The following is a 20485-nucleotide window of genomic DNA, read 5'->3' as shown; positions in this document are numbered from 1 at the left end:
TTGCACCGGCGCGCGTGCAAAGCTCCGCCGCTTACACTCGTGCGGCGCGTAGACCTTCACCGCCTTGCACCGGCGTGCGCAGGTACAGCTTCACCGTTTGAACCGTCGCGCGCGCGCAAAGCTTCGGCGCTTAAACTCGCGCGGTGCGTAGACCTTCACCGCCTTGCACCGGCGTGCGCAGGTACAGCTTCACCGTTTGCACCGGCGCGCGCGCAAAGCTTCACCGCTTACACTCGCGCGGCGCGTAGACCTTCACCGCCTTGCACCGGCGTGCGCAGGTACATCTTCACCGTTTGAACCGTCAAGCGCGCGCAAAGCTTCGGCGCTTACACTCGCGCGGCGCGTAGACCTTCGCCGCCTTGCACCGGCGTGCGCAGGTACAGCTTCACTGTTTGCACCGGCGCGCGTGCAAAGCTCCGCCGCTTACACTCGCGCGGCGCGTAGACCTTCACCGCCTTGCACCGGCGTGCGCAAGTACAGCTTCACCGTTTGAACCGTCGCGCGCGCGCAAAGCTTCGGCGCTTACACTCGCGCGGTGCGTAGACCTTCACCGCCTTGCACCGGCGTGCGCAGGTACAGCTTCAGCGTTTGCACCGGCGCGCCCCCGTAAAGCTTCGGCGCTTACACTCGCGCGGCGTGTAGACCTTCACCGCCTTGCACCGGCGTGCGCAGGTACAGCTTCACCGTTTGCACCGGCGCGCCCCCGTAAAGCTTCGCCGCTTACACTCGCGCGGCGCGTAGACCTTCACCGCCTTGCACCGGCGTGCGCAGGTACAGCTTCAGCGTTTGCACCGGCGCGCCCCCGTAAAGCTTCGGCGCTTACACTCGCGCGGCGCGTAGACCTTCACCGCCTTGCACCGGCGTGCGCAGGTACAGCTTCACCGTTTGCACCGGCGCGCGTGCAAAGCTCCGCCGCTTACACTCGCGCGGCGCGTAGACCTTCACCGCCTTGCACCGGCGCGAGCGGGTAAAGCATCGCCGCTTACACCGGCGCGAGCGGGTAAAGCATCGCCGCTTACACCGGCGCGAGCGCGCAAAGCATCGCCGCTTACACCGGCGTGGTGCGTAAAGCTTCACCGCTTTGCACCGGCGTGCACAGGTAAAGCTTCACCGTCGGCACCGCCGCGCGCGCGTACAGCTTCGCGCTTAAAGCGGCGCGGCGCGTAAAGCTTCACCGCTTTGCACCAGCGTGCGCAGATACAGTTTCAGCGTTTGCACCTTAGCGCGTGCGTAAAGCTTCACCGCGTACACCGGCGCGGCGCGTAAAGCTTCACCGCTTTATACCGGCGTGCGCAGGTAAAGCTTCACGTTTGCACCGTCTCACGCGCCTAAAACTTCCCCACTTACACAGACGTGGCGCGTAAAGCTTCACCGCTTTGCGCCGTCGCGGGTCGAATAAGCTTCCCCGCTTTCCACCGGCGAGCACAGGTAAAGGTTCACTGTTCACTCTTGTTTTAATTACTGTTTCTTGGTATGGGGAAATACAACTTCTGCAAATACTCATCGTATTCATATACTTCAGAAAAAAGTAATTCGTATTTTGTGTAATGAAGCACACGACAGCCACACGGCACCGTTATTCAAGAAATTAGGAATTGTTCCTATCACGAATCATTATGAGTATAAACTTGCCCTGGCATATAAAGCAGCCATAAACCACCCGGGAAACAGTCTTCTTTCTCTTTCTTCACTTCACTCACAAAACACCTCGTATGCCACCCGCCATGCCGACGCCTGGACGGTCCCGCGCTCGAGAACAAACCACGGAAATCATATGGTGAGCTACCAGCTGCCCAAAATGTTAAACTATTTTTGTCGCGGAATATTACAATTAAAAACTGTTCTAACAAACGCATACTATCTTTACTAGTTTTGCGAGAAATCTGAATGTGTACTCTTGAGAGCGTTTTTTGTTTTGAGTTCCCCTTCTGCTGTTGCTGTTGGGGGAGGAGAGGGCACTGTCAAGCAGTTTTGTACTGCTTTTTTCCCTCCTCCCTCTCTTCTTGTATGAAGAGGAATAAAGAAACTTGAAACTTGAAAACTTGTTTGCACCGCCTGCCGCGCGTAAAGGTTCGCCGCTTATACACCGGCGCGGCACGTAAAACTTCCCCGCTTTAAACCGGCGCACGCAGGTAAAGCTTCCCCGCTTCGCACTGGTATGCGCAGGCAAAGATTCACCGTTTGCACCGACTCGCGCGCGTAAAGCTTCAGCGCTTAGGACTGGCGTGATAGGAGAAGCGTCTGACGAAAAGGTTTACCTTAGCCATTTGCTAAACCTATTTTCGAGATACCATAAAGAGAAAAAACATAAGAACTGGTTGGAGGCATTCACTGGAATGACTAAGAACATTAACGCTGCATCTAAATTGAGCGTCGTTTCATTTTGTTTTAATTTTTTAAATTGTCTAGTGATGGTTAAACTGAAATAAAGTACCATTATTGGAAGTTGAAATATCGACATTGCAGTTTTACACGTACAGCTGATAACTTTAGCAATTAGGAGTCGGAACTTAGTACAATGTGCATATATAAATGGGTTAACTACGTAAAAAATACAGATGAAGCTACCTATGCATGACAGTTAAATTAATGGCACTTCTGGCAAACACACGAGACGACAACAGCAGTGCTCGCCCGCCTGAAAACAAAATGAAGTAATCATATTCGGCGATCTCAGATTAACACGCCCGGCGTCCGTACTCCATCCCAAGCTGGATTCCGACTCACCTCGGCTTGAAAAACCAGAGGCCGCATATGGAGTCCGGGTCCTCCTCGTAGGGCTGCAGGGCAGCCTTGCAGGCGAGAGCGTCCCCGCCGCCATTGAGGCCCTTGTGGTGGTTGCCGTTGGTGGACAGGATGCCGTTTCCGTTCTTCAGCCTGACCGAGTCGTCGGGGCTGCCGCAGCCGTTAGTGACGCGCTGGTGCACGTGGTCGTCGCCGGCCATACCAAGACCTTCTCCCTTTCAAGTCATTGCCTGGAGAAGACAAGCAAGGCCAGTCTTAGAGACCATACAATCAGAAATGCCCAACAGGTTCTGAAAGAGACAGTTAGTTTCATTCTGATCTCAAACCATCCGCTTAGTGCGTACTTCAAAATTGTAAACGACCCCAGCAAGTGTGCTGCGATTGACAGCGGTAGCTGCTGCGTCGTGGAAAGGCACGTTGAAGATTTGCCTTCAGTCAGTGTACAATGTTTGCAATGGGGTCTTTGCTTTCAGTGGTATTGATGTAGAAGATATGTGTGAGATGTGTACTTTGGTGAAATGATTGTGCGAGATGTTGCATGCGTTAGAAAATGGTACAGAGATGGGCTTTTTTTGGCTTAACCGCTATTTCAGAATGGAGGCCACGGCGCCTGTGGTGGATGAAGCGAAACTAAGTACGCGAGCTGTTCTGTAGGGGCGCGGGGAGTGCATGGCAACGAAACCTGGGGGGCGGCAGTGCGGAGGCGAGGGAGCGTGTCCGTACAGCTCGACCACGTTGGCATTTCGCAACGGCGGCTGCCGGAGGGGGGGAGGGGGGGGGGACTGAGAGCGTTGCCGGAGGGTAGATGGAGGTAGCAGCAACGATGGAGAGGTGGAGAGCGCTCTCTCCGTGACCACGTGGGTTGTTAGAAACTGCGTGAGCAGCGGTGGCCTACAGAAAGGGGGGGGGGGGGGAGGGGCGGGGGGTATAGCGAGAGAGAGCTGCACTTGGCGTATATCTATGAGGAACGACGAGAAAGAGAGCGGTGCCTCTGCCGTAGAGTGGGGTTTTGGGTTCATACATGCGTATTTTTTGCCGGCAAGAGGCACTAACAGCTACCGCTGTAAAATGGAAAGGGACGACTCTCTCTCCTACCGCAAGAGTTATATACTCGAAGACAAATGTGTTGTAGCTATGCAGTAAAAGGCACGAAAGCGCGTGCTTGAGCGCCAATTAAAGCTATGCACGAGCACTCCCCCTTTTGTCGGAAATGCAACAAAAAGTTGTCCCTGAGAATAACCAGTCTCGCGAGAAGCGCGCGCGCGAACGCGTGGCTACTGTTTCTTGCGCGAGTGGTCGTGGAAACAAAACAACTTTTTCGAAGCTTCAACCTCGCGCCAACGCCTTCGATTGGGCCACGCCCTTGTGAGGGGGAGCGTAGAAGGTTAAACTAAAGGGATTCTGGCCGGTGTCGTCTTCGGTGTCTGTGCGTTAGCGCGTGCTTTGGCAACACCACCTATGCTCCATCTCTCAAACATCTGCAGTGCAGACAAATGCATGTTCACGAGCTTACGCCACAACTGCTTGGACGCGAACAACCATGTGGAGATTTAGCAAATATCCAGCTGTATTTAGCTGTGGTATCCAACATAAAGGAGGGGGTCGGTCACCAGCAGGAGGATCAGTAATCCGCAGCAAATCTCTCGCTAAATAATCGGTTAGCTAAACACCATGAAGCGTCAGTTCAGGAGGTTTGCCTTCTCCGCGTGTTTCTCCAGAAACGTGAAGCGCAATTTCTATGATAATGGGAGATGCAGCTCGGACAGTTTCGTGCATTTCACACACAAAAAAACAGGCGTTCCGTGCGAGGGGAACCCCGAGTCGGGGGCGGGGGCCCACTGGCGAACGGCAAACTAATCAGAGCGCGGTTCGAATTCGCTGTGGTGCTCCGCCACTTCTTTGCTGCAACTCACCTTTCCCAACTGGCACACCATTCATCACTCGTCGCAAATGTGTCACCACGGGAAGTGAATGCTTGTCATTCCACGCAGCAACGGACACAGTCAGAATTATTTGACAAAACTAACTCTAGGCTTATTTTCGCGAATCAATATCGGCAATAATTATCCAGGAGGAAGTCCAATTAACAAGGCGTACGGTATTCCTCTTCCCAAAACTCGGTTACTTGAGTGTGCTTCCTAGTTTCGGGATTGTACTTGTGATCATTTGCGCTCCAAATTTGTACACGTCAGATGGAATTGGGGGTTTTACGTGCCACACCAAGGACGGGCATGTGGCACGCCCTAGCGAAGGGCTGAGGATAAATTTGGTTCGATCACCCGGGGACTTTTTGACGTGCAACCGAAATCTTGTTGACACGTGCGCTATTTCCACAAATAGCCTCCGTCAGATTGCGCGCACCGCGGCCGGGATTCGAACCCGCCACCTGGAGATCCGTAAGCCGGCGCGTTGCCTCGGAGCCACCGAGCCGGCTAAATTCACACACGTCGCGATCGCGCATCTTTCAACTTTGTTTCGCCGATGCTAGGACAGGCTTATCCCCATCCAATGCTTTCAAATTTTCGTGCATGGTGTTTGTTTACTTTCTTCTAAGAAGTTAATTGTGCTTCCGGTAGCGTGTACATAGTGTGAGACCACCTAAACAAATTACGCAACTACTGCGAGCACTCTAGCATGAGCCGAATTAGACCTAACTTCGCGTCTATGTCTCCGTACGTTGGACACGCTGCATTGTGAAGTTGCATTCGACAGATTGATTCGCCCCCTCCCTCACTAGTACCGTTGGGCCGTAAAACAAAAGGAAGGCAAGAAACCAACAGGAAAATTCCAGAGAGGACACCTGCCGTTCGGAAAAAATCCCGTACACGATTTCTTTCTTTACGAGAGCGAACACGAATGCAGCTTTAGTTATTGTTTCAAAACACGCGCAACCTCTCAATTAAATTTATCTATTATGCACACCTTCACGTATACTACTATATATTCACTGACAACGTCAGAAACCCCGGCCTAGTTTGAACTTTCTTCGTGATTCGATTTTCGGCCTTCGAATGGGTTAAAGCAGCAACCTCATAAGGCTGCCCTATGTCCCTGTGTCCCCGGTGAAGGGGTGAAGGGAGCAAAAGTTCTTTAAAATAAATCACTTTCTTACTGAAGTGTCCAAATTATTAACAACAATTTGAGTTAAGGCCATCTGGTGGAGGTTTATCATGATCTTCAGTAACCCCAGTTCTTGGGTATTTGCCATCGTGATAAAGAAAAAGCTTAGTAAGCCGTAGCTACTACGTGAAAAGAGGAGAAGGGGTCTATCGGTCCCCCTTCGCGCCATGTGCCCTGCCTGCTGCCAAAAGAAACTCGTCTTCGCTGCTAAACAAAACTAAGCTATACACAAGGATGTGCAAGTTCCGCCACCAACCGACATCTTACTTATGACTAGAGGAGAGTTTCGTAATTTCGGGGTTTATTTTTCTTCGAACTTGGGGGTCTTTTTTCCAGGTTTATTTTCCCCGCGGAGTAAGTGCTTTTCGGCGTCTAAATTTGTTTGGCTTCGAACAGAGATCGGGGTTTATCGGGACCTAGACTGAGGGAAACAGGACGCGGTTATGGGATTCTTCAACCTCTAAGGAACACGCGCGCGACTCGAATACTCCGAAATCGTCATGGCACCAATGAAACAAGGAAGCCCAATAAGGGGTGTTGATTCATTGATTGATTGATATTAAGGACAGAAGAACAGAGAGGTTATAGCCTGAACTGTATAAGGGTTCCTGAAGAAATAGGCAGCCTCTACGTCAGTTCATTGCGGGTTGTTTTAAGTCATCGCAAAATAAGCTTCAGACAAATCTTTCGCGTGAAGCATGGGCCTCTTTAGCGAATAACAGCGCCAACTCGGACTTTTCTTTAAGTTTGCCGATTTTGGTAAAAACCGAGTCGATGACTAACTTTCGAGGTTTATCGGTACGTATTGAAAACACGCGTAACCCTACTTATGACACACAACATGCACTTCACAATTGCATATAAGTCCCCCACAACAAGTTATAACACATATAATTTATGTTACAAACAATTGTTCTTCTTCTTTCCCCATGAGTGTGCCGCGCCGTCGCTGCCTGGGTGGTAGACAAGCTGAATAAGAGTAGCTTTTTATCCCCATCAAACATTTTCCGCTCTGTATCGGAAGCAAAAAAGAAACGCCATCACCAGTCATCGTTATCGCTATGACTAAGCAACCTAGGCGATTGTCCAGCCGCATAAAAGCGAAATTTTTTTCTATATTGCGGCCAAAAAAAAAGAAGAAATACTGCCAGACATCATTATCAGCTTGATTATCGGAACAAAGCAACGTCACCATCGTTCGGCGGCATTCTTCCCCTTTTAAACACAGTGCAACATAACAGGCGATAAGTCACGATATCTCATCGACGGTATGCGAAATCCTCACAGCTAGTTTAATTCTCGTGTTATCTCTACTTCTACAAAGCCCCTTTTGTCAACGGGAGAAACTAAAAATATAACCTTGCCCGGCTTCCGGTTTTGTTCGTGCGCAATCGAACTTCTCGCGTCTAATTAGCATCTAAGCAAGGTCAAATATGCGTGGAATAATTACGTACGCCCACCGCTTTAATTTTTTTCCTCGATGATCACTCTCTTCTTTTCTTGTCGACACACCATCCTCCGTTGGCAGTAGTCCCGCGGGGGCAGCCTTCCGATAAGCCGTTATCGAACATGGGCACTGACTTTACTAGAAACCATTAAACACCAGAAAGTGGGTGCAGCAACGAATACGCTTGCCAAGAAGTGATCGCAAAGAGACCCCCCCCCCCCCTTTCTTTTTCTGTTCTTTGTGATTTCAAGTCCGCCAATCACTTCATTTGGTTTCAAACTGCCAGTGCCGTCGGTAAATAAAATGAAAACTCTCCGGCGACTGCGAAATGAGCGTGCGGCGTCTATTACCGGTTCTCAGCAGCTGTTTAACAGCGTCAACTGTACTGGGCTTGTTGCACTGGGCGAGAGTGTCGTCGTGCCGAATGCGAAAGGAGCATACGCACGTTTATCACAGGTGGCTTTGGCGGCGCCGGGAGAATGCGAGTTTGGCGGCAGTGATAGACCCTCGCCACCTGCTCTCTAGCCTTCGGTCGCCCGCTCCTTGGGCGCTCTAAGCATTTGCACGCAAGAATGGGTCGGCCGAAGCATATACGCCGGAGCAAGCAGCGGCTGCTCGACAGCGTAAACGGGCCCGTGAGAGAGAGAATGTCGTCGATGTGTAGGCACTGACGGTCCCACCCTGGGTGTCAGGATGGAACGCATTCGACGTCGAGATCATGATGTGCATGAACGTGAAGCGGCACGTAGAAGAAAATGCTCTCGAGCGAAGAATGGACACGCTATAGCTGTTTCGTGTGTGGTCGCTTGTGGTTTACGCGAGGCGCCGCGCGAAGCAACATTTCTCCGTAATTTCCAGTCAATCACGACGCAATAACATCGAAATGTCGCACGACGCTGTCTCACGTCGCATGATCGTCGTACTGATCGCACTGATTACTGCCAATATATGAGACGTTTGCAGCAATGCAATGCCCTACTTTAAATTCAAAACGACGTAAGTAAAATTGTAATATTTTTAAGGGTTCTTTCTTTTGCCTCACTTTCGAGACGCGTTTGAGGAGTTTCTCCTGTTTTCCCTGGTAACAAAGTCATCCAAATTAGCCCCATGATCCGGATACAACAGTTGCAAAACTTGCTTCGAGCACCGGGCATATTGATGTTTTTACTCACATTTTGTAGCATTTATGTGATTAATTAATTATCCCCCTGCTGCGTAAAATTACCAGACCATCAGCTGTTCATGGCCACGTAAAATTAACACGCGAACGAAATTAATTAATTAGTATTCCGACCATCGCCATGGCCATTCCAAGACACTCGTAGATGCAGAACGAGCACAGCTTTTACAACACTTTTCGTATCCACCCTGAACAAGATCCCTACCATGTGCTCGGAGGTTTAGACTTCATTTCGAGCAAGAACTTGAGAAGTTATAATACTCGTTTCGCTATTGCCGTACTACAGGGTGATTCAAGGAGTCGCCGGGCTCTTTAAATCGACCGCAAAATTCGATTTCTTAACCTATCACGCCACGACTTTGTGCAGCGTTGCCCACAGATGGTGCTTTTCTTTTTTTTTTTTTTTTTTTTTTTTTTGCAAAAATTTGCAAAGAGCGAACCTACCCGAGGAAAAAGTAAAGAAAGAAAAAGGCTTAGCTCCTATGGAAACGCAGCGAAGCTACCGGTCTTCAAACAACACGGAGCCGTTTCGCACGGGAGACAAGAGAGGGCGCAAGCGGTTGCGACGCCAACTGCCGCCAGGGGGGGGAAGGTGCCGCCGCTTCCAATGCACCCTCCTCAGAATTTACGGCGCTCCGTGGGGGCCGCCATATTAAAACTTGATACCAGTGTTGCTGCATCTGTAGGTCATCTTTAAGTTAGAGCTGACGGAGAAAATCTGGCCACGGCGCAGCGCCGATGTACGCTGGAAGCTAGAGCCGGTTTGCTTTCGTTGTTTTTGTTTGGTCGGAGAAAATCTAGCAAGAACGCACGTTTAACAAGGCGGCGGCGGCGGCGGCGGTATTGTTTTGGTTTGACGCGGTTTGCGAGCACATGTAGCGAAGACGTGACCGGAGAAGTGCCCCTGTGATGGTCCCGGAAGACGGAGAGTATCATTCGTAATCGTCGTGTGTGCTTTGAAAGCGAAGGGAGTCACAGGGTCCACGAGTGCGCAACTACAAGCCAAGGTTCACGACAGCGCTCCGTTGACTTCGGCGATCTCGTTCTGTTTTGTGCATAGAGATAGGTGTGGTGCAACACGGCGATGCGTCAAAGAGTTGAAACGTTCGTGGTGTGTGGTGCGGTGCTTGGAGGTAAAACTAACACGAAGCGCAAATTGGTTATTGTGGGGTTGAAATTCAACGGGTTCAGCCCCGTCGTCGTCGGCTGATCCGGTCCAGCTGGTCCGGGAGGACACAGCGAGCGCTTTTAAAAGTAAATCTTCCTTCGTTCCGTTTCAAAATGTGGGAGATTCTCGACGCATACCGTGAGTAAAAAGCTGCGGGCGTTTTCAACAAAATTGCGTCGTTTTAATTGAACAGTGGACTCCGGATTATTGTCCTAGACCTGCTGTTTTATGCTTCGTGTTGTTGGCGTTTGCACAGCGACGCACACCGCCCGAGTAGATGATTCGGTCCTGCAAACGACCGGTCATACAGAATTTCAGGGAAACTTAAGTCACTACCGATATTTTCTCGTAAATCTCGTGTGAGTTTGTTGCGCTTATCATGCGGTGTGAGGCAACGTTTCCTACCTGCCTACGGATGCATGAACTGAGACCATCTTTTACGTAGTAAACATAGCGTTTTTTCTTCATTTTGGAAAGAGGTGTTGGTGAATTTATTATGCTACAATCACTTGAGAGTTCAGAAATTGGGGAGAGCGAGCATGCTTTCCCAACTTTGTCTATTTTCTCTCTGGCATTGCCCCTAGTTTCAAGTTGCAGTTTCAGTAGACATACCTATACTAGCAGGTACAAACTGCTCTAAAGCAGGTAAAAGACTGGTAAGTCAGGGCGGTGCGGACTCCGTGTTTCGCGCTTTTCGCAAGGTGACTGGGTAAGTGCTTTTGCGAGGTATGCGGAATACGCAAACGATTTTGTTATGCCCGTCGGTTGCGTCTCCAGCAAAACGAATAAGATGATCTGCAAAGGCGCAATCACATGCCAAGATTTACGATAACAGTGCATTTGATTCGGTGGTCCGTATATACTCCGTTTCACCTTATGTTGTACCGCAGAGAAGGCTAGAAGCACGAGCTCATAGCGTTGGGAGCTGCTCTTAACGCACGGGAGCTTGTGCCGCCGAGATGTGCCCTAGAGCAAGGAGCTCGAGCTTGTATTACCTTTAACTGCGGTACATCATAAGGTGAAACAGAGTATAGTTGTATTTTACCCTGCTCTCTGCAACAGTGCCGTGTCATGACGAAGAGCTGGAACGTTCACGGTTTGTGATGGACTACCGGTTGACCTAAAAGCAAATCCAGAACTCCTTTATTTTTTTTGTGTGTGTGGGGCGGGGGGGGGGGGGGGGGGGGAGGGGAGGAGGGGAGGGAAAATCTAAAGCAAGATAAACATGACTCGGGTTGCGCCTTTTGTTTTAACCGCCGCAGAACCACACTGCGCCGACGGCCCCTAGATGTGCGCCGCTGCGCCGACTTTTGGTTCTAAGCCGTGCTTTGAAACCGCCGCCGCGGACTTCAGTCTCGGTTGAAGCGACGGAGTGGTTCTCCAAGTTCAGAGTACACCTGTGCCTGCTCGGGTGCGACCTACCCTATTTCGAACCCTCGTCCTTCGAGGTGATCGAGCCTTCTAGTCGTAGTCGGTTTTATTTCGGGGGATCCACCCATGTCAAATCGCTCTCCGAGAAGGGGGCGGGGGGGGGGGGGGGGGGGGGGGGTCGACTGGAAAGCGGCCGCCCCCCCCCCCTTGGGTCCACCCCTGGGTTGACAGAAGCCCGCGTCGCCCGCATCGGCACTGAGTGCACTTGGGCTGTTGTAGTGGCTCTAGGCTGTTGATCTCGACGGTGAGGAAGCGGCGAAAGTGACCTCTGTAGTAAATGTAAATCCTTGTTCATCCAGTTATCCGGTGTCAAAGTGTGGAAGGTCCCCAACGTGTACTGAGGGCGGGAACTACGAGCGTTTTGCCTTGCTTTCGTAACCGAAACCAGAACAGCGAGATAACTGCCTTGCGTACTACACAATGATGGAAGCAATAAGTCGTCAAAAACCCGTTTTTAGGGTTTCAAACCAAGTAAACAAGACAAATATAATTAAACTTCGTTGTCTGTATGCAGGAGGACTTATGTAACACAACAATACATTCTCTTTCCAAAACAAAAAAGAAAGTAAAACTCAGTCCGCCATATATGGCAGCAACTTCTCCGCTGCAAAACCTATGCTGGCAACGTAAGCGGTTTTAATATGGCAGCCTCCGCTTTGCGCCGCGTTCCCTTTCCCTCCTTCCCTCCCCTGACTGCCGCCAACGAACGAGCATACGACGCTGAGAGCCGTCTTTAGCAGACAAGGAACTGCAGTTCCCTGTTGTTACCGCGCCTGTTTTTGTTTCTGCAACTGTCGCCGCCTGCGGAACGCGCTCCGCTTTTCAGTCGAAAAGATTGTCTGCTAAACAGGCCGGCTCTCGGCGCCGTATGCTCGTTCGTTGGTGGCGTTCGTTGCGCCATCTCTTGTCTCCCGTGCGAAACGGCGCCGTGTTGTTCGAAGACCGGTGGCGTCGCTGCATTTCCATAGGAGCTAAGCCTTTATCTTTCTTTAATTTTTCCTCAGGTAAGTTCGCTCTTTGCAAATTTTACGAAAAAAAAAAATGCACCATCTATGGGCAACGCTGCATAGAGTCGTAGCGTGATAAGTTAAGAAACCGAATTTTGCGGTCGATTTAAAGAGCCTGGCGTCTCCTTGAATCACACTGTATATCCTCTGCTTTCCGACTAGATTTTTTTTTTCTTTTCAATATTATCGTGTGTCGGTTTTTGCCGCGCCTAATATGGTCATTTTTCTATGTACGTTCTTCATTATTTTATTGCATTAAAAATACTTTCATAAATTGCCTTCCTGGAAGTTATATAAAACTGCCTGGAGTTAGGCACGAAGATGGATATCCTTCGAATAATCCTAACGTTTCCCAGCAGAAAGGACGGTCGAAGTGAACACTTAGAACTGCTCCCTTTATCTCCGGAGGTTCCGATAACCCCACGAAACACATTTCCAGGTTGCAGAAAGCGGTACACATGAGTGTACATATCGAGCTCCTCCCCTCCAGCCCGGGTACAACTCAGAAAACAATGAACGAGAGCCGGAATGAAATTCTGATAACGGACGGGCCGAGCGAGCCCTGGCAGCAGCTGCTCTCTCTCTCTCGGTGTCTCCAACACAATTACTCTTATCAGCGGCGGCCTCGCCAGCAGACGCAAGGAGGACCCGTGGCAACTCCAAGTGTAGCGCCGAGGAGCGCACGATAGGGAGCAGCAGTGCGTATAGACCTTTTCACCCTCCGCCGCATGGGCGCTGCCATCTTGGAATCACGTGATGCGGCCGCCATTAGGTTGCTTCAACTTGATGCTCCGCTCTCCCGTCCGCGCATTGGCGGATGCGTTGAATTCGTGCTTTTCGTCGCGTTTCACCCCGTCTCTTGCCTTACTCCGTAAAGTGTCACCCGATACTTATACCTACCATGCAATTGCATTACATCATTATGCGGCCAAATTCTGTAGTTAATTTTGTAACACGTACGTTTTGAATATTTTTTTACCGTCGGCGTGCGGGATACGTGTGAAGAGGCTTTATAGGAACCGGAATCAGCGTTAGCACTTGCGCACATTGAATACATATATGACTTGAAGAAAGCCTCGAGGGTTCAAATACCATTAACTTATGAGAACTGAGGTTTGGTTACTAATAAGGGCGGAACATTTGGAATAGGAGGCCCAATGCAATTATAAATATGAGTGCGCATTGGTGGCAAGGAAGGGCACAAAAACACTCAACGTAATTAGCCACATGTTTTTCTAGAAAGCATGGTGTTTTGTAGTTACAACAGATCGAAAACAGCTTCTTTTGATTACACTAGGGAACTTGTGGACAAGACGCGGGAAAAAACGTTTATTTTGAATTATTTTTTATGCTAGAAATAATAGTACCTTAACATTAGGCAACTTGTTTGTTCGCAATATCACACCTATATCTGTTTTACGTTCTTAATCGCGTGTGTGATATAAGCATTCGCTTTATCGGTTTATTTATGAATTCCACGGAATTGTATATCCTGCTTGGTCCCATGTTTATATAGTCTTTCAGTTGCTTAAGTCATTTTTTAATATAATCCTGCAGTTTCAATTAATTTATTTCAACACAAATATTTTGACTCCCCGCGTAAGAAACTGTCACAGACAGCTTGATAGTGCCTATGATTCACAAATAGTGACGCCGAAAAGAATCCTTCTGCATGAAAATCCCCCGAGTGCAGCCGGTTGTTGACAGCAAATAGGGAGTTACTTTCAGTAGCTGGCGACGTCGAAATGTGCAAAGCGTATCGTTTCAAATCAGTGAACAGCTTTCTACACAGGTCCATTTGGTGGCGCCTGGCGTTCGACTTCAGCCAAACTTATCGGAGATCATTTCCTTTGCGCTCTTCAATTTCATTCGCCAAATTTTACGGAAGATGAATATCGGACTGTGTTTGAAGTCTGGCATTCACTTATCTCACCATTCTCATGCCTTGAGAACGTCGTCAGCAAATGTCCATATAACAAAAAGTTTATTTCATAAGGCCAATATTTTGAAATTCTGTTAATGAGTACTTATTAGTTAAAGAAATTTTCTAGTCACCCTAGGCTGGTCTATCAAAATATTTCTCAAGCGCTTAATTTTTTAAAATAAAACAGGCCGAGACAATATCACTTTTTTTATATGATCTGCGTGATTATATGAAAGTTGTCTAGTCATTATAAAAGACGTTTCCAGTCTCGAAGTTAGAAAAAGTTGGTGTACGAATACCAAACATCGAACAGTAAACTTATCAGTTCATCTGTTCTTGGTGACACAGCAGATTGTTAATGATGTTGTCGACCTGATTTTTCACTAAGCACTCATGCAATATAGTCTGTTGATATAAGATGATCAGTTCAATATCTGACTTGAGCGCGAGCTATCTACCTTTTGTACCGCTCGGTGCTCGCACAGCCAAAGCACGGCGGCAGGCAACGAACGCACGCTGCAGGCGGTGCTTGTCCTGCTCTTTTTTTTCTTTTTTTTTTCTGGAAATTAGTGTCCGCGGGTACGGCCGTGGACAATAGAAACCCTCCCTGTGCATCAGCGCAGTTGTTTCACCGCCGAACCTGGCCGAAATTAACAATGGGCGGAATCAGACGCACATCGTGTTCGTAAAAAAAGATCGCAATTTAGGCTCGAAACCATTTTGTGGTTTGCCAAATGGCTCAATACTATTGTTTCATTCGCTGTGTGCTACAGGAAAGAAATTTATATCGCAAAATTAATCGAAAGTGGCATGAAACAGCATTACAATCGCGTGCACGTTGAAACCGAAACCGACCAAATTGAAGCAACCTAATGGCGGCGAGTGCGCCAGCGCCCTCTACCCGCCGGTCAGGCAACTATTGAAATGAAAAGGTCTATACGTAGCCGCGCACCAGTGAACGAGTCTGTTTCCCCCGCAACAGGAAACTGTCGCCTTCGGTAGACTTTTCACTCTTCCTTCGCGTCCACGCGTGCGCGTTTTACGACGTCCAAGGAGCCAGCTAATTGCTCGAGATAAAAGCGCGGTGAAAGACAAAAAGGACGAAGCGAATGAATAATAAAGAAAGACGGGTTTCTTTAGTTTTTTTTATGTCAGTTTTGATTTATGATTGTCTTTTTTTTAGAGGTCTGTCGAGGGGCAACGACTAATTCCTCCTGGCTGTGTCCTGCGCGTAACCCCTTTCATCGTACGAGGAACCGCAACGAACGCCACGAGCCGTCCCCGCCAATCCAGCGTTGTGTGAACGCATGACGCGACTGCGCGCCCCGTTCGCCGCTGCACCCCCTTCCCAAAGTCACGTGACATCCACGCGTCATTGGATTGGCTCTGACGGCAGCTCATGGCGTCCGCGGTAGTCCAACGTAAGGGGAAACCGAGTTGGATGCTTTAAACGCGCCCCAGATTACAGTCACCATTGCTGACCTTTTCTCGTCTTACCGAGAATTCCGAGCCACTGAAACGGGCGTTCACGAGCCTCCTCAAAGGCCGTCGCTGGGGGGAAAGGACACAGCAGAATCTAGTATGGCAATGAACTGTCCCACCGCTGTGGTAATCATGAAGCGAAGCAAACAGAATAAAAGGAAACAAAAACGGAAGATCGGTTATGGCGCCGCCATTGCACAGCTGCTTAAAAGCGTTTATAGTTTCTGGCAGTCTTTTGAGACCCGACAAGAAGTGCGGAGGCGAAAACATCCGGCGCTTTCTGTCTCGACACGTGTCTCGCACTTTTTTTTTCTTTTTTTTTGCGCTTGGAGGAGGCCGCCGTAAAAATAGAAGCGAACGCGTTGCAGCGGGGTTGTCGTCGGCAGCTGATGTGCTCTGCTTGCAACACATCCTTGCGCACTCCTTATCTCACACCGAGAAAAATATTTAAAAAAAAACAATCGAAAATTTTGAAAGAAGTCGTAATATTGAAAAGCGGAATTCCTACAATACACTCATACAACGATCAACAACACGTCGCGAGCGTTAAGGCCGAACAGCTTGTAAGCGATTTAGCGAGCGGCGAGACGAGCCACGGCGACAGCAACGAGAGTCAGCGACGAGCGACGGAGATTCCTCACCGTCGCCGGTCGCGTCGCTCGGTGTTTGGATTTCTAGAAAACGTCGCTCATTGTCTTGGTCGCTTGCTCCCGTCGCCTACATGCGGTCTGCCTCGTCGCCCGACTGACCGAGCGACACCAAAACGGGTCGCCGTCGCTCGTCTTGTCGCTCGACAAACTGCTCGCTTGCGGTTTAGAAGTTACAGGCCCACGAAGTAGTCACGTGGCTTGCACAGACGTCATCGCATCATGCTGGTGCTTATTCTTATTTGTGTTTGCCCATAAAACAAGTTACGCGCTCAAAAGCAAGACCACCACAGTGGCAGCTGATGACGCCATTGCATGTACAGTTTCCTGAAAAGCGAATCAACGTTTCGGCGAGAATAGACTCGTTACGCATTACGGTGTCTATATATAGAGCTGCTCTTTGAGGAAACCGCGCTGACTTGATCACTTAAAACAATCTAACAATGTCCCGTAGCTACATTGCAAAAACGAAGTAGAAGATTACGTAAGAAAAAAAAGTACGAAGAAGGAGATTTTTATTTTCGATTCCACGTTCGTAGAGACGAGACAATGTCGATGAAAAAAGATGGGAGACATGTACGAAACCGAAACGAGATGTGAGCGTGTTTCGGGAAAGAATATACTCGGCGTCGATTATTTGGTGCTACGCTGTCGAAGTTGGCGTGGTCTCTGCAGAGTGCCTCAGCCCTGGGCTGCTAGGAGAGCGCGCGGCTTCGTCTTGCATCGCCCATACACTCGCTCTCGTCCGAAAAGGAATTGTTTGAGCACTGCGGAAGCTGGCGACGTAGCAGGAGCCGGTGGACACCGAGTATAAGTGCAGACGAACGAAGCGTTTTGTATAGATCTTTAAGAGCACGCGACAGGTTGTACGAGCGTAGAAATGCTGTCCATACAAACAAACCAGTTTGCGGGATCGTATCCAGTGTATACAGGACGCGGTGCACCAAACCACACTCGACACGATAGTCTTGGCAGATAAGGGCAAGGCTCTTCCTATCAAAATGGGCCGGGAGTGAAAATCAGACTCTTCCGAGCAAAAGATCTGCTCGGCGCGTACAGAGAGTGGCGCGACGTCCCACTTCGTTATCGTGGCCACACAAGCTCTCCGGAGCCAGGAGCTATCGCCGCAGAGGGGACGAAGGAGTGGGTCACGACCGCGAGATTGCCCGTCCCTGCGTTGTTTACAGTTGCCCAGATTTCGGACTGGCGACAAGGGTCACCCTCCGTACGCAGCTTTCCGTAGAAAAGCATGATTTCAGTCGCGGCTTGTGAAGCAATGAGGGCGGAAAAACGGACGGATAACAGGCCTTTACAAAGATCGACTGACTCTGGACGTATTAACTATACTATACAGTAAACTCAAATTTGGAGTTTGTACGGGCGAAATCAACGAAGGGTGTCTAGCACGCCCCACAGAAGACTCAGGATTAATTTCGATATCCTGGAAATCTGTTTCACGGGGAACCGAAATCTCGGTTGCACGGCGACTTTTCCGCAACGAACCTCCCCCAGATTGCGGGGTACCTCGGCCAGGATTCAAAACCGCCACCTGGAGATCCTTAGGCCGGCACTTTGCCTCGGGGCCGCCGAGGCGGCCTACTACTAATGGCGAATTCGCGTGGTCAATCGTCGGCAACTTATTTTGCCGGAAAACCGGCAATAGTGTTCGCGTGGTCAGTTTCCGGCCGGCGCGCACCGTTCGGGTGGTGGTTCTCCGGCAAGCACCGGCAACTTTCCGGCGCTTTTTCCGCCCGAGCTCCGAACGGCCGGGCGAGTGGGCGCCAGACTGTATCCGGTGTCGTCACTTCCGAAATGAGAGAGAAGGTCAGTGACAAAAAAAAATTAACGAAAGAAGGAAACTGATTTGAAGTAACTTTAGCAGCCGCTACGAAAGTCAATCCAAGTCGTTGGGACATGTGTGACGGCGGCGACAGGTGCAACAGGCTCTCGCTAGCGGTGTCGCACGGGCAAGAGGCGAAGTTAACTGCTACCGTCTGGCGTTTCGTGTTCGGGTGGTGAGGGTCACGTGGTGTGCCGCCGGCGCGTTTCTGGTTGCCGGTTCCGCCGGCTCGTTCTCGCCGGCGACTGACCACCCGAATTCGCCATAACACGCAATGTCAATATGCCTGGACGCTGACACTGAACAGGCTTCACCCGACACGCGCTTTCCACGAAAGGATCCTTTTGACCAGAGAAAAACGCGGAATGTACTTGAGTTGGGAGTCATCGACAGATCCAAACACGCAAGAAACGCATTATTATCTTCGCACTTCTCGCTTCGTGATTCCTTTTCGGGCGATATTATCTCAGTAGATGCAGAGCGATGACACTATGGTCGTGACTAGATCGTGACTCCAGGAGTCTACTCGCTCTTTCTATTCTTGTTTTCCTTTCTGTTCGAACCATTCTACTCTATTTCTTGCCCAATATTTCACAAACATTACACAACGCCTTGAATGCAATAAAAGTCAACAACAAAAAAAATTATCTTCGTTTTTTTGTGTGTGTTTTTTTTTTTTTGCCTTCTTGTTAGGGCTTCAGACAACTATACGACCTTTACCTCGTATTTTTGTATGGTTAGGCCGTTTAGTGCGTTCTTCAAGGAAGGAACAAGCCGTCGAGTCCAGGAACAGTTCCCCGAACAATCAAGTTTTAAGGGTTAGCATGGTTAGCTTCGACCTCCCCCCCCCCCCCCCCCCCCCCCCCAAAAAAAAAAAAAAAAAGACAGACAGTAAAAACGCTAACCGGCACGCGCAAAAGAAAAGAGGAAACGATGGTCGTTATCCTCTTGCAGATTCAAATTCGCCGAAAACTTGCCGGGAAACGGGGCACGCAAACGCGAAGGGGCCGACCGCCACCACACTCCCGCTGAAACAACGCGCGATTCCCAGAACCAACGAATGCTTGCGAAAACAAGGCCCTCGGCAATTTCCTTCCAACTCGGCCAACAACGAGACGCCAAGAAGGATCGACGGCGAGGAGGCAAAACTGAAGCGCAAACAGCCGTCACAGGATGCATGGGCAGGATCTGCATCCTGACGACCCGCATGTCCCGGTACATAACGAGACCGCGTCTTGCACAGGCTCCTGCCAAGCTTACACGCTTCCTGAGAATGCACCCGTAAGTAGGTGAACGACCTTTGCGGTTGCTGTTGTCACGGTAATCCCCGACTGCAACGCGTGACGCAGGGAATTCTCGAGCTGTTCCGATCGATCTACACAAAGGCGTAGATCGATGCGTATATCATGGAAGCGGCCAGATTTACAGGGTGTCTACCAATTTTTTTTCTTAATTCCCTGAGTTTTTTAGGTTTTCCCTGACTATTTTAATTGAATTCCCTGACCCATAACTACCGACACCAAAACACAATATATGAAAGATAGACACTATTAACAACGTAAAATATTTTATTTAAGTTAGATAAAGCAAACTTTGGAAGACGTTTAGAATACAGCATTGACCCGGGTTTACTGTTTCAGGGAGTTTGGTCCCAGCACCTGATCAAAAATTGGACGTTTAGTGTTTATACAGTGTAAGGTTGGTCTGCCAGGATGAGGCGACACTGGTTTACACTGTAGATGAGCAATTTTGCCAGTGCAGTACGACTGCTAACCTGGGGTCTTTAACGTGCTCACGCAGTAGTGATACACGACCGCACGCCGGTTCGATGCTCATCCAGATCGAAACGGGCAGGGGTGAGGCTCGAACCCAGGATCCCTGGGTTCTGCAGCGCGAGCTTTCGCTCCACGCGCGTCGAGCTGGGTGTGCGCTTCAGCCCACTCGGCCAGTACATCCATTTGTTCTCTGAGTTACTTTGTTCAGTGACTCGTCAAAAGCAACCACCAGATATGGCACGCTAGAGAGGCTTGCTAGCAACTTCTCTTGAAAGTATGGGCGGTACCGTTCCCTGACTTTTTCAGGTTTTCCCTGACTATTTTAATTGAATTCCCTGACCCACAACTACCGACACAAAACACAATATATGATAGATAGACACTATTCACAACGTAAAATATTTTATTTAAGTTAGATAAAGCAAAATTTAGAAGATGTTTAGAATACAGCATTGACCCGCATTTACTGTTTCAGGGAGTTTGGTCCCAGCACCTGATCAGTACATCCATTTGTTCTCCGAGTTACTTTGTTCAGTGACTCATCAAAAGCAACCACCAGATATGGCACCAGATATCGCCCCATACTTTCTCTTGAAACTATGGGGCGATACCATGACATACGGTATATCCCACTTTGTCTTTTCCAAGCCACATTTTTCTGGCGGTCTCACACATGGGGAACATCAACGAAAACAGCGAGGCAGACGCTGCCGCTGAAC

The 20485-nt window shown here is 49.5% G+C and overlaps 2 protein-coding genes across 3 annotated transcripts in view; both read right to left on the bottom strand.

Moving 5' to 3' along the window:
* The window catches only part of LOC8043792 (solute carrier organic anion transporter family member 74D), a 29070-nt gene extending 26085 nt beyond the window's left edge, over positions 1 to 2985 (bottom strand). Inside the window, exon 1 of one of the 2 annotated variants that reach the window (XM_042291982.1) lies at positions 2728 to 2985. In XM_042291982.1, coding sequence (XP_042147916.1) covers positions 2728 to 2945 — 218 coding nt within the window. In that variant the 5' untranslated portion in view covers positions 2946 to 2985. The remainder of the gene's footprint in view (positions 1 to 2727) is intronic. The other variant, XM_042291981.1, reaches the window with a different exon arrangement.
* Positions 1 to 20485, bottom strand: part of LOC8040254 (solute carrier organic anion transporter family member 5A1) — a 667105-nt gene that overhangs the window by 490885 nt on the left and 155735 nt on the right. The gene's annotated exons all lie outside the window — the stretch shown is intronic.

This window comes from Ixodes scapularis, unplaced genomic scaffold (assembly GCF_016920785.2).
Source record: "Ixodes scapularis isolate PalLabHiFi unplaced genomic scaffold, ASM1692078v2 PGA_scaffold2__306_contigs__length_199485367, whole genome shotgun sequence".
NCBI classification, from domain to species: domain Eukaryota; kingdom Metazoa; phylum Arthropoda; class Arachnida; order Ixodida; family Ixodidae; genus Ixodes; species Ixodes scapularis.
The sequence above is the reverse complement of the archived record's forward strand: the minus strand, read 5'-3'. Positions and strand labels throughout refer to the sequence as shown.